This window comes from Zootoca vivipara, chromosome 11 (assembly GCF_965207765.1).
Source record: "Zootoca vivipara chromosome 11, rZooViv2.hap1.1, whole genome shotgun sequence".
Taxonomy (NCBI): domain Eukaryota; kingdom Metazoa; phylum Chordata; class Lepidosauria; order Squamata; family Lacertidae; genus Zootoca; species Zootoca vivipara.
Window position 1 is genome coordinate 39111933 of NC_142594.1, and position 13577 is coordinate 39125509.

The window sequence follows — 13577 nt, forward strand, 5'->3', positions numbered from 1 at the left end:
TTTCTAAGTAAAGAACCTCTTACCTTTCCTTCTTTAGATGCAGTTTCTTCTTTGATACTGGGTATAATTTTAAATGTAATGGCTCCTTGTGACTGAGACTAAAAAGATGTGAAAAACAAATTATTAAAGCATTCAATATAAGTTAAACAAAAACAAGAAAGAAGGTAGAGCTAATGTAATTTGTAGTGCTTGTTAACTTGATGTGAGTAACATCTTAGTACCTCTTTATAATAGGCTGTGCTACGATATTCTCTTCTGTCCTAAAAACAGACACGTTCTGATAATTTATGCAAAAGTTTGTTAACAGAGTGTTTACAATCAAGTTGTGTATCAATTGTTATGGATTAAAAAACACACCATAAAATAAAGAAGTGAACAACCTCTCTTGATTTATCAAAGAGTTAATGAACCAAGAAATAAAGGATATAAAAATAACCAATACAAGAAAAAAGGCAAGAAGAAAGGCTAAGGTCAGGCAGGAGGAAAAAACTGAGGACTGTGCCTGCCTCCCAGAGTTCTTTGCTCCTGCCTCCATCACATGCCAGGGGTTGTAACACAACCCATTAAGCTCATAATCAACTGCCTTAAATCATTCCATTTGTAACCTACCAGAATTTGTATAATTTCTTCTGGTTTTTTATCATCTACAGGAATTCCATTAACTTCCTTAAGTTCATCACCAACATGAATGAGACCTGTGGAGCATATTTATTTAATAACCATTTTAAAGTTCAATACAATTGTGCATATCTAACATTGTTTCAAGTCATGGTCATTCCTACTCTGCAAAGCACAACAGATTTCTACTTCTCTTCTAGACAAATGCAATTTTATAGAAAGGTCTCTCTGTATCTCTTTCTTGGGGAAGGCAAAAGAGAATTGTGTTTGTAGTTGTTTATTTTAATATTACTATAGTTTTATTGTAATGTGATTGTTTTTAATCTCTCTGCTCAAAGAACCTATGTTACAGGAGAGCATATGAATGCTTAGTGCAGAGAAGTGCTCAACTGTGAAACTGCAATACAGAGAGGTTGATTTGATACCTTCCTTCTTGTTGAGTTTCTAAATGTATTTCACTAATGAGATAATTTTCAAACTGCAAAATTGCATCCATAATACCAAAATCCTATCAGAGATCCATCCTATCACAATAATCTAACATAATATACATGGCAGAAACCACAAAAAGGTTTCTGGATGCAATTACCTACTTTTACCAAGCAATTTAGAATTCATTTGAAGCACTAGGCTGGCCATCACATCCCAGCAATCACACTTTTAAACATTCTTACCACTTCTATCTGCAGCACCTCCACGCATTATTCGAGCCACAACAACAGCTCCAGTCTGTTCATCCCTTTTAATAGTAGCTCCCTTTAAAAATAAATTGAAACATTATTATGATTTAATGCTGGGCTACACTGAACAGTTTTCTACCAGCAACCTTTCAGTAACTTGAGGAAAATACTATATTTGAGATTCCTGTCTTTACAAATGAAGTTATCAGGACCCCTCTATTCCCTGGGTGTTAAAGTATTTGTGAGGTGTTTGAGTACTGAACAATGAAAACATTAGCACTACATATAGAAGAGTGCAAGAGGGCAGATTTTGTTTTTGTTTTAAAAGACTACATTCAGAGGAGTTTTCCACATCACCCACATTATCTATCCTTAAAATAACATCCCACTTTAAAACACAGTAATTACTATTTGGACTAAGGAGTCTTGGGGAATCTTGGATAGTTTCACCAAGCAAAATTAAGTGACTTGAAAATCATTCTACATTTCAGTACTGCTTTGGAAAACACATGGTGAAGGATTCAGTGTTTTTAAAAAGTGGAATATTTCTTACATTATGGTAACTGTTTTTACAATTATAAAACATGTACAAGACAAGTGCAGCAGCATGAACAAAGACATATGTAGGAGATGGCTGCTGTGGAAGCCTACAGGAATGAGTTACTACTTTCATTCACACTACAAATTACCACCACCAAGCTTTCTCTGCAGTGATTTGTGGCAACAGAGATGGGCTGAAATGGAAACTGAACTTTGTAATTTAAATCTGACCAGATCTCCTATCAGCAGAGAGCGCCAGTAAGCCAGGGGTGGGGAACATCAGGCTCAGAGACCGAACGCAGCCCTCCAGGGCCGGCCTCCCTATATATCCTTCTGAACTCTTCCCAGGTCACACCTCTCTCCCCAGACCATATACCTAACCAGCCTTGCTGAAGTGCTTTCCCCTAGCTGCTATATCTCTGAAGTGCAATAATTTCTACTCCCTAGCAGTCATTCTTCCTCTGCTCACTGTGCATACACAACCTGCCTGCCTGTCTTCAGGCACTGCAGTTGTCTGCAAGGGATTCCCACACAGCGATGTCAAAGTTGCCAACCTTCATGTCACATTTGAAGACATCTTTATATGGCAGAGCTGATCTGCTTATGGACCTGGTGCCTGAACCCAGCTCCCCATAAAGCACATCCTTGGGAGCCTGCCATCTTCCATTCTGTGGTCATGATCAAGCCAGTGTTGATATCACTGAGACAGAAGTGTGAACATCATGGGAACTGGGGCTTGGGAGAGTACCTGCCATGTGGTGCCCAAAATCATCCTGATACTGTACAGCGTATGTGGAAAGCGTTGAGGCATCGCTCCTGGAGGGTATAAGTTGACCATGACTCACTTCCATAAAGCAGCATGCTTAATATGTAAGCATGGTAGATCTTATCTTGGTATTAGCCATTGCATCACATTCTCCCATACCCTTTTGGTGAGGCAAGCCATTGCCATAGCTGCCTTACCAATACCAATCAGCTCAGTGTCAATGAAAAGGTTGCTGGTCATGGTGGAGCACAAATATTGTGCACCACTCATATTTATTAGCACCCCATCACTTTCCTACATTTCCTACCCCACTCCAAGAAACACGAATAGCCTGTCCTCCAACAGGCAGAAATTTTATTTCAAAGTCCCCCTTATTAGTGTATAATTTGTGCAAAACTGTGCAATGACACTGGCTCATATTTTTGAGAGTCAGTTATGATTTTTATTGGTTTTTGTTTTTTTTAAACCACCTTACCAGCGGTTCTCTATTTTTCACTAGCCTGATTATTTTCACAGAGTCTTCTTCATCATCAATATCATCAGGCATGGGAGGGAGCACTGGGTCGTAGTTCTTTTGGGCAACAGTATCATGCACAGAAAGCAAAGCCTGAAAAAAAAATCATATAAAAAACCCCAATTCACAATTGGCACTTGATAAAATGGAAGTTTACCACTAATGCAGTTTTGCTATTACTATTGCAGGGCTCACATCTGACCATTTGTCTGTTATTAAGTTCTTGTCTCAGCCTATGGACAGTACTTTCCTAACTGGAAGTGTGAACAGTTCAGTAGTGAAGTACTTGTCTGCTTAAGTTACTACTGGAGCAAGCTACACACCCTGAAACTGAATGAACATAGCAGGGAGAGAGCAAAAGAATATTTGTTACATCTTTCCCCTCATTTGGTTTGGAGGACACCCTTTATTAAAGTTGGCAAAACTATAATAATACAATTGTAAATTCCTTAGGCATGAATAAAGAGGAAGTTATCCCATGCAAGCTGAAGTCTTTAATCTTTTCATTTTCTTTCCATGAACAAATACTATGTGTACCTTACAACTTGTCTTTACATCAGAGGATGCTATTGGAAAATCTTCTACATTTCCAGTTTCACAATCTAAAAGTAAGATCATATTCACACAGGCAGCTCTGGAAAAGTTATTTTGTTTTAGCTACAATTCTATGTGTGTGATTCATTAATATAAACATGCTCCATATTTAGAACTTTAAAGGAGGTATGATTCAAATTCCTATACTACCTAAATATAAATATTGATGTTCAACTAAATTCTTAGACATGATCTAGCTGGAGATGAATACTGAGAAACCCCTTGCCGTGTCTAGATGTGGTGCAATGTTTTTCAGATTAAAGCATTGATCATTTATCATTTCACAATGCATAGCTCTGTAAAGAATAATGCAGTTGGTAGAGCATGAGACTCTTAATCTCATGGTAATAGGTTCAAGACCCACTTTGGGAAAAAGATTCCTGCACTGCAGGGGGTTGGACTAGAAGACCCTTATGGTCCATTCCAAACTCTACAATTCTCTGAAACATTTAAAATGCCTGTTCCTAATTCTAATTCAGAAGTTTAGAAAGTGGAGATGACCACAATAACTCTACCCCAATGATATTACTTGCCCCTGATACTGTCAAAAGAATACAGATTAGGGGTATTAAAATTCCACTAGTGTAACTCAACTGCATATTTATATTTGTATATACAGTATTTGAAATCATATTAGACTATTTTCAGTTTTATTGTTGTATGTAACTTTCTGTAACAAAAAAGGCAATTTCCCATCCTGAAAGTATTTTGAACGTTTTACATCCACTAGTCAACACAAAAGTAGTGACTTTTTGCCTTCTTACACTCCTGCTTACTCCTGCTCAGGGCTAGTAACTTTGGACTGTCTAGCTATTCTTAAAAGTTCACACTTCATGCAATCTGTTTAAAATTCCTTCCGACTGCACCTCTTGCCACCATTTTACTAATTTTACTAATTCAGTTTTCCATTCTTTCAGAAGGATAAAAATGAGTTTTTCAATCATCAGGTGCTTTGGGTAGTGTCCAATGAAATTACTCCCGAAGCACAAGGACCTCTGTCTGTGCAGTAAGACTTCCTCTCTTTCTCTCTTCTCCCCCACCCCAAGCTGTTCTGAGGGTTCTCCCAATCCTCCAGAACAGATTTGAAGGGGGAGGGGAAGCAGCCCTTTTGCACAGGTAAAGGCCATTGTGCTAATGGGCCGACTGCATCGGATAGAATCCTTTGTCCTTTACTTATCAAGTTCCTTTTTATAAAACAAAACAAAACAAAACCCTAAACAATAACATTGTAGAGCCATTCACACCTGAAGCAGACATATATGCTACCATGATCTCTAGTCAGACAATTTCTGCAGGCTTGTAAATTGCTTCCAAGAGAAAATGAGCATTTTGGTTACTTGTAGTTGTTTGTTCTGGCTGTATGCAAATTGTATCTGCAATTATGATATTATATAAAATAAAAAGGACATCTGAATCTGTAACAGATTTAATGTTGCAATAAAGGGAACATCATTTTTACTGATCCATCTTAAATGATCTGTACACAGTTCAGGGTTAATTTCTTAAAATATCTGAAGAAGTGTATCTGAAGAAGTGTGCATGCACACGAAAGCTCATACCAATAACAAACTTAGTTGGTCTCTAAGGTGCTACCAGAAGGATTTTTTTTATTTTGTTTCTTAAAATAAAACATCCAAGAGGAAAATTATGTCACTTTGTTTTTCCTTCCTGAGTGATCTGAGACAGATATTTGATTTGTTGTTTTCTGGCTTTACAGTTTTCAAAGAGACAGATCTGTTGCTTGATTTATGTGCACAGATTTTCAAATTCACTCATAGCAACCTGACACGCCATGAGTACCCAGTTATTTATGCATAAATAAATATGACATAAGAAGCTTATGTTTTATTCCACAAAAGACCATTCATATACCAAACTGAGACAGGTTAAAACAGTGTACTTCATTTCATACAACACCTTTTTATATATACAGTGGTACCTCGACATCCGAATGTCTCGACTTCCAAAGGTTTCGACTTACGAAGTCGGCAAACCCGTGCGCACAGTCCGTGCATGCGCAGAAGTGCAAAATCATGCTTCGTGCATGCGCAAAATGGACGCTTCGACAACCGAAGGTTTTGACTTAAAAAGAGTGCCTTCGTAAGTCGAGGTACCACTAATGGTAGAACACTTAAGTAGCTGAAGCACAGCTAATCAAAGGCAGGAGCAGTTCTCCCACTAGTAAACCACTGATCCTGGGAAGACCAATGCAACTTCCACTTTATTGACACTCGTGGCAACCTCCAAGCAGGTATGCACCAGCCTCATTAACATCCAGATCCAGAAATCCACAAGCATTTCAGTAGACTTTGCGTATGAGCTCAGCAACCACAAATAATTGGTTTTGCAGCAGGTTAAACTGTGATCACTTCTATCCTTGCCAACTACTGCATCAGGGCCATAGGCTTCTTTGGTATTAAGCAGCACAGCCAAAGTGTATTTTACACGAATAATGTTTCTATTTTAGTTGCTTCCTATGAAAGTGTAATATCTTTGTTTCAAATAAGGGTATGATTAACAAATATGTCATGGAACATTCTGCTTTGGCCTGTAATTAATGCTTATAATAATCTACCCAAAGTTTCTTATGAATCCACTGAAGCCAAAAAGAAACCACTGAGGGGGAGACAAGCCAATAGTGTAATAGTATTTTCCTGGCTTGGAGCAAAAACTTGTAATTAACCATGAAGCTCATCCAGTAAAGGATGGAATGTATTTTGAAATCCACTAGATTCTTTGACTTAGATGTTGTTCTGTGAAGATATGGTTTATTTGGAATTTTAATCCCAGTTCATATTGATTACCCAGGATTCACTTAGGGGACACACAAACACCCCCCCCCAATAAAACATTTCCCAACAATTTGTCCAATTAACTTGCTTCCACCCCAAACACTGTTTAAGATATTCGGGCAATTAATTTAGATAAATTTCCCATGGTGGTGAGTTGCAAGAGGATAAAGGGCCTTTGGAAATATGTTTATTTACAACTCCTAGCAAGTGATTTCAGGATAAATAATTGCAATTTAAATAGGTAATAAAACTGCACCCTCTCTATTTCTACCTAGCAAAAGCCAAAAGTCTTACTGTATGGCTCCAGGCAACAAATAGTTCTACACTGTGCAGTAGCTGCCAAATACATCTCTGTGTGTCTCTGCTGACCCTATTGTGACAATTCTTAAAGTATGAGATTCAGTTCAGCTTCTGGCTGCCTCATACATACAAAACAACTGCATTTTCTTTCCATTGAAGCATGCACAGGATTGTATGGAATGGCTTCTGCGTGAACCAGCTTCTACTGGGATACAGCCTGCAGCAGCTATCTCTGTGACTGCAGTGGTTGTAAGAGCTGCACCATTCTTAGAAATGGCAGGTGCAAGTAATATCAGCACACACTCATTTGAGGAATATATGGAATTTGATATGCAAAGTAGCTTTGGTGCTTTATTAAAATGTTAATTAAATCTATTCAGAGTGGTAACTGAGAAGGAATTTGCTTTAAAACAAAATTAAACTTGGCACAATTTACACTGAAATTTAACAGAGGTATATCTTCAATCAGTATAAATTTATTGAATGGAAGAACTTGGCTGTTTCCCCAGTTGTTGGGGTGTGTGTGTGTGTGTGTGTTTGTGTGTGTGTACATTATGATAGAAAACAGTATGGAAGAGAGACTGCCTTAAGGTATTATATGCAGCATATATCTTGCCTTCAGGCAATGTTAGATCTGTACAACTGTTTATGCCATTTTGCTTTCTCTCCCAAGAGTGCCACAGTGGTTTGCCAGCACTCCTTGTTTCTGCACTCCTACAGAAAAAAAGCAGGACAGGAAGAAGCGCAAAATGTGTCTTAATGGAATTAGCTACAAATACAAGCAAGTGGAGGCTATCTGTAACTATGTAGTCTACATGTTTCTTGCAGACAATGATAACAAACAAAATACTCATAATAAAAGTTTTATTTGTCAGGTTATTTCTTATTGGCATATTTCTCATGCAACAAAAATGTGAAGTTGCTTCGACTCAGCACTCCCCCAAAGGCCTGCTTAGATGCAAGGTATGATTTCCACCAGAATATCCAATTGCACTCATACACTAAAAGTGTTTTGCAAATATCAATAACTAACCACAATGTGTGATAGAGCCCTTTTTAAACTACTTAAGGAAATCCTGCAGTTTTGCATATCCACATGGACTCAAGAAATATACAGCAAAATCCTTAGCAGACTTTGAAAGCTAAGCGAAGCAACCATGTGTTCATTTCAACAGGTGCAAGCAACACATCCTCACCTTGAGATTGGGTTTTGACAGTAGTTTCAACAATTCTCTGATCTCACTGTTTAGTGGTTTGCTCTGCAGCTCTTCAGCCAGCTGCAAAGGGGATTGAAGTGACACAAAGAACATTAGCAAGAGCATTGTTTTACTCAGCGTGTCAGTGACAACCAGGAATCAATCTTGTTCAAGGTTATTACTTTCCAGTGTGTTCAGCATGAAGAAAAACAGACTATCAATCATTACTCTTCATTTTCTGGCCCTCATGCTAAATTCTGGCCAGGTCTTTCAACTGTGTTTGACTAAAGTAATCATATCTGGCACCAGCACACCCAGATCACATTCTGATTTATAGCAATGAGGGCAAATCCCTGCACTTCATCTAAGTGAATGGTCCTTTGCGTGCAGACAAAGGGCTGCTTGTAAAAATGACTGGATCAAACATTGACACTGTCTATAAAAAAACAGCTTCTGAATGAAGTGGTGAAATCCACACTGCTTCCAAATCGCCACAGTAGCTATTCTGTTTAGGGCTGGGATAAGGAAGCAGAGTGCCCATATAGTGCTAATAGTCTCAAATTTATCATGTTTACATACACAGGACAAGCAGCTTGTTAAATGTCAGACAAGTTAATCACAGGAACATGGCTTGTATTAGGTTACCAGATATAAATGCATTCTAAAGGCTGAAAGATCACCTTCAATAAGAAACTCAATCATATATGGACTATATCACAAAACACTACCCTGAAAATACAACAGGTTAATCAAATGCCAGGATTACTCAACTCATCTGAAAATTAGTTTTAGGCTTAACATGTTATGCCTGCTACAGGATTAGAACAGAGATGGGGAATCTAACCCTCCAGATGTTGCTGGGCTATGATTCCCTTCATTCCTGACCACTAGTCATGCTGGCTGGGGGTGATGGGAGTTGGATTCCAAAAATCATCTTGAGGTCTACAGGTTCTGCATCCATGCTTTCGAATAAAGGAAACAAGGACAAATTTGGGGGTACATTTTAAGTTCTCGGGAGAGAGTCTCTCAGTTCGAAACATTCTTGTTCTGAATTTTGCAACACCTCACAATGATGGAACATCCAGCAACAGTGAAAGTGAATCTGCAAAATTGTGTTTATATCTCTACTGGCCTGAAGCAATTCTGTGTATGATTATGTCAAATCATTTTTAAGAGTACTGTTACCTACAAGAAATTACAATGGGCAACCACACATACCATCAATGTATTCTATATAGATTGTTTACAAAAAAAACTGTACTGTACCAAATATTGCCCTTGAGTGTGCTCCCACTGTGTCAAGCATGCATGAGTTTCACTTAAATCAGTTTAACTTACTTTTTATTCTGCCTACCTCAAGCTCTGTCATAGTTTATACAGGTGTGCACACAATTCATCAGGGTTGTAGAATTCACCATATAATGCAGAAAAGGCAGGCTTGATTTTTATTAATAAAAATTATAGTAGCAGGAAATTAAATACTCTATCAATGCCAACCCGTCTAGATTTTAGTTTTTAGTTATGAAAGTAATTTGGAAAGCTTTAATATATATAAATCTCTGCTTCTTTTTTAAACAGCTATTTTCTGACAACCCCTTCCTATATCTTTCATAAGCCTCATTTCTTTTAGTATTATCAGTCATTTTTCATATTCTGTCAGCACTTCAGCTATATCATTTATCTTTATTTTTAGAAAACATTCCTCTTGACTATGACTCTCATAACACACCAGTCGCTAACAGCTTCACCTTTACTGTAGACTTCTAACCTGCCATTTTTCTTTTGTGGTACCAAGGCTGAACAAGAGTCTATCTAGATGCTGTGTATTTATAAAAGAAACATGTCTAATAAAAATCAAAACAACATTAGCAATCCTGTGATGACAAATCGCTGGAAACCTTTGCACAACCAGCTCACACGGTCCCATTCATATACTGATTCTATACTCTGCTTTCAGACAGTTTGGGGAAATATGGTGCCAATGGCCTCATCAGGGACACTTACATCATCTGCCAAGGCTGATGCGCCATGCAACATGGGCACAGGGCTCTGTTTTTCATAGTAATGCAGTTTTTCATGGATCTAGGAGATAATGGAAGAAAGCAGTTTACTTAGCAGTAGAAGTAGAATCTGACAACACAAGTTGGCAAGTTAAACATTTGCAAAGAAACAAACTTACGGAAGCATTTAGCAGTGAACATGTAGATATAATTCATCATCAGCTTCTAGTGAAGCACTGAGAGTATGAAGTCAGATGGAAAAAATGTTGGGTACGTAGATCAACCCACAGAAAAGTTAAACATTTGCTATTCCTTTCCCTCTTTTAGGTTTTCTGGACTTATATTTCTCACATATTTCCTTCCTTATCATTTACGTCTTTTCTTTCAATCCATATGCCTGAAACCTTTTTTAAGCCAACTCATGAATTAAGCCAACTTAATTCATTATTGATTGTATAAAACAGTACTTCCTTTACCAGTCTAAAGCAAAATTTCATTGTACAACCCCAATTTTTTCCTTATCATAAAGACAATCTTAAGAGTGCAATCCTATGCATGTTTACTCATAAGCAAGTCCTACTGTTTTCAATGGAGCCTAATCTCAGGTATATATGCATAAGATTGCATCCTTAATGTATTCAGTTGGCTGCCACCAGTGGGGACAACAGATATATCATTGCTGGATTATAGTTATAGTAGCACTGAGCACTTCATCTTCCCATTGTTGCCTTCTATATCTTTTACACCAGCACTTTATACTTAAGGACTTGCGATTTAAAATAAATAAATAATTCACATTTATTCATTTTCAATAAACATAGTCAAAACCGTATGCATAAAATGTGTCTGTATAAAATTCTAAAGATAAAAAAATAACATTCTGATAAAGAAATGAGAATAAAAAGTACTTGTGATGTATCAACACTTCAGATCTTAGCATCTTATGTAATTGTTTATTGCTATCCCTTGACTGAAGTAGTGGAATTAGCACTTTGTTCTGTTTTCATTTTTGTTTACAGTAGTATAATAAAACAAAACACAACAGACAGGTACATATAAAACATAATATTTTAAAACTGTCAACTACCTGGCTATACAAAATAAGCAAGCATAAAAATGTCTTCATTAACCATACCACCAAAGCCCCACGGGGCAAGTTGTTCTATAAAAAATACAGTGCACTTAATCTGTACAGTGGAACCTCAGGTTTCGAACGTAATCTGTTCTGGAAGACCGTTCGACTTCCGAAACGTTCAAAAACTGAGGATTAATGGGAGGTCAGCAAAATCCATTGAAAAAAATGGAAAAACATGCAGCAGAAGCCATCCGACTTCCAAGGCACATTCAAAAATGGAAGCAATTACTTCTGGGTTTTTGGTGTTCAGGTTCCGAATCTTTCGGCTTCGGGACGCTTAAAAACCGAGGTTCCGTTGTACTAGAAACAAGGTCTTAGTGTTACAGGTCCAGCTCTCTGGAATCAATAACCAGCTGAAATCAGACAGGTGCCTAGAGTGATGTTTCGGTGCTTACTGAAAACATTTTTAAAAGGAAACTTTTCCTTGAGGTTTACTCAAGTCATCTATGGAAGATCAATTTTATATCTGATGAAACTCTTTCGTTGTCTTTAAAGTCTGTATGGGTGGTTTAATTGTTTTAGTTTGTTGCACTGATTTTATTATTCTTAGAGCATGTGTGCCTATGTTTTATTTGGTTTTAAATGCCATGACACCTGTGAGCATCAGGTTGGCAACCCCTGAACTAGTAGGGAGTAGACTTTTATCAAGGAAACAAGGGAAGGGCTGTATCAGGATCCCTGAAGCAACAACCTCAAGTGAAACATCTATTGGCATCTTTCAGAATTTGTTGGCTCAACTAGTGAGCTACCTTGTCTCTGTCTACTGACATATTCCGACAACAGGATTTTTTTCCTGCTCAGTTTAAAACCTTGTATGCCTTTTAGTGAAGTCACAGGCCTCATGCCTTCCTGTCTGTTCACATACACTTTTGTAGCTACATTGCTGATATGGATCAGTATATCCTTGTTCTTGTTGTATTCTTGAAATCTGAATGCTCTCAGCTCCAGATAGGTGATGGAACTCGTTGCACTGTGTTGCAATCTACAAAAACCCATCATTAAGACAGAAAAAAATAACTCTCCACTTGCAGCAGACATCAAGCCACAGGACTTGGAGAAAAGGAGGGATCATAAATAATCCCTGGTAATTTAGCAAGTCAAAGTTTGCAGACTTTGGGTTAAGGATCTGTAAGGAGGCATAGCATCACCAACTCCCTTCCCCACTACTCCCTCCAAATCTTCTACACCAGACTGTACCTGAATGAACGTCCCCACCCCCATTGTTCTGCCCGGACACTGAGGTCCAGCACCGAGGGCCTTCTGGCAGTTCCCTTGTTGCGAGAAGCCAAGTTGCAGGCAACTAGGCAGAGGGCCTTCTCGGTAGTGGAGCCCACCCTGTGGAACGCCCTCCCATCTGTTGTCAAAGAGAACAAAAACTATCAGACTTTTAGAAGACATCTAAAGGCAGCCCTGTTTAGGGAGGCTTTTAATGTTTAATAGATTACTGTGTTTTATTTTTCTGTTGGAAGCCGCCCAGAGTGGCTGGGGAAACCCAGCCAGATGGGCAGGGTATAAATAATATATTATTATTATTATTATTATTATTATTATTATTATTATTATTATTATTCAAACTTATGGTAGCACAAAACTTAACCAGAGTTAATTTTAACCAAGGTTTACTATTAATCTTGATTTGAAGCTAGGGTATGAAATGACTTTGAAATTCTAGTTAGCCACGATTAAAAGGTCAGTAAAATAATTGTACTAACCTTTCACTTTCAACATTAACTAAGAATTATTAACTTTAGTACCATGTTTCAATATGCACCAGGTTTTTAGTTTTATTACTTTTATTCTGCCTTCTACTTCAATATATTTGCTTTACTTACCAACAGTAGTTCCAGACAAAGAATATATTTCAAGATCCAAATTAATAGGAAACTACTATAATGCAGAAAGGCATTCTACTTTTGCCCATTTGAACAGAATAGTTTCAATATGGGCTATAAACCCCCTTTACTCCTCACACAGTTTCTTTTCCTTTCCTTTTTTAAAGTTGATATTTCTGAAAGCAACTTTATACTTTGACTTCTTTGTTCCTCACACAACACAATAAAGCAACTATTATTTGACATTTCAGAGACTTCATTCAAGTGTACTTTTTTGTTCAGTAAGTAAGGAAAGCTTTTGATGACTTTGCTTATAGGAAGAGGTCCCCTTAGTGGGTAGAGGAAATTCACTTTAAAGCCAAACAAGTCACCCTTCCTCCAAGATAAATTTCTCTGCCCCTTTTTGAGCCAAACTCCCTGCTCAGCTACTGCAGAAAGAATGTCCAAAATTGGATGAGGTTTTGTTGTGCACTTCAAGCTCAAGTTTCTTAGAACTTGTACACTCTTCAGGACATTTCGAAAGCTGAATTAATCTCTTCCATTTGAGACGAGAACATGACGCTTTAGCAATAAACCTATTTTTATACATGCACTGTACACAGAACATTAC

The 13577-nt window shown here is 37.7% G+C and overlaps 1 protein-coding gene across 16 annotated transcripts in view; it reads right to left on the reverse strand.

Annotated features, from left to right (window-relative positions):
* Positions 1-13577, reverse strand: part of MPP7 (MAGUK p55 scaffold protein 7) — a 77834-nt gene that overhangs the window by 27725 nt on the left and 36532 nt on the right. For all 16 annotated transcript variants that reach the window (XM_088653701.1, XM_035130423.3, XM_088653696.1 and 13 more), the window contains exons 4-9: positions 10005-10082; positions 8001-8081; positions 3080-3211; positions 1293-1374; positions 610-695; positions 24-98 (exon numbers count right to left, since the gene is read on the reverse strand). In XM_088653701.1, coding sequence (XP_088509827.1) covers positions 24-98; positions 610-695; positions 1293-1374; positions 3080-3211; positions 8001-8081; positions 10005-10082 — 534 coding nt within the window. The remainder of the gene's footprint in view (positions 1-23; positions 99-609; positions 696-1292; positions 1375-3079; positions 3212-8000; positions 8082-10004; positions 10083-13577) is intronic.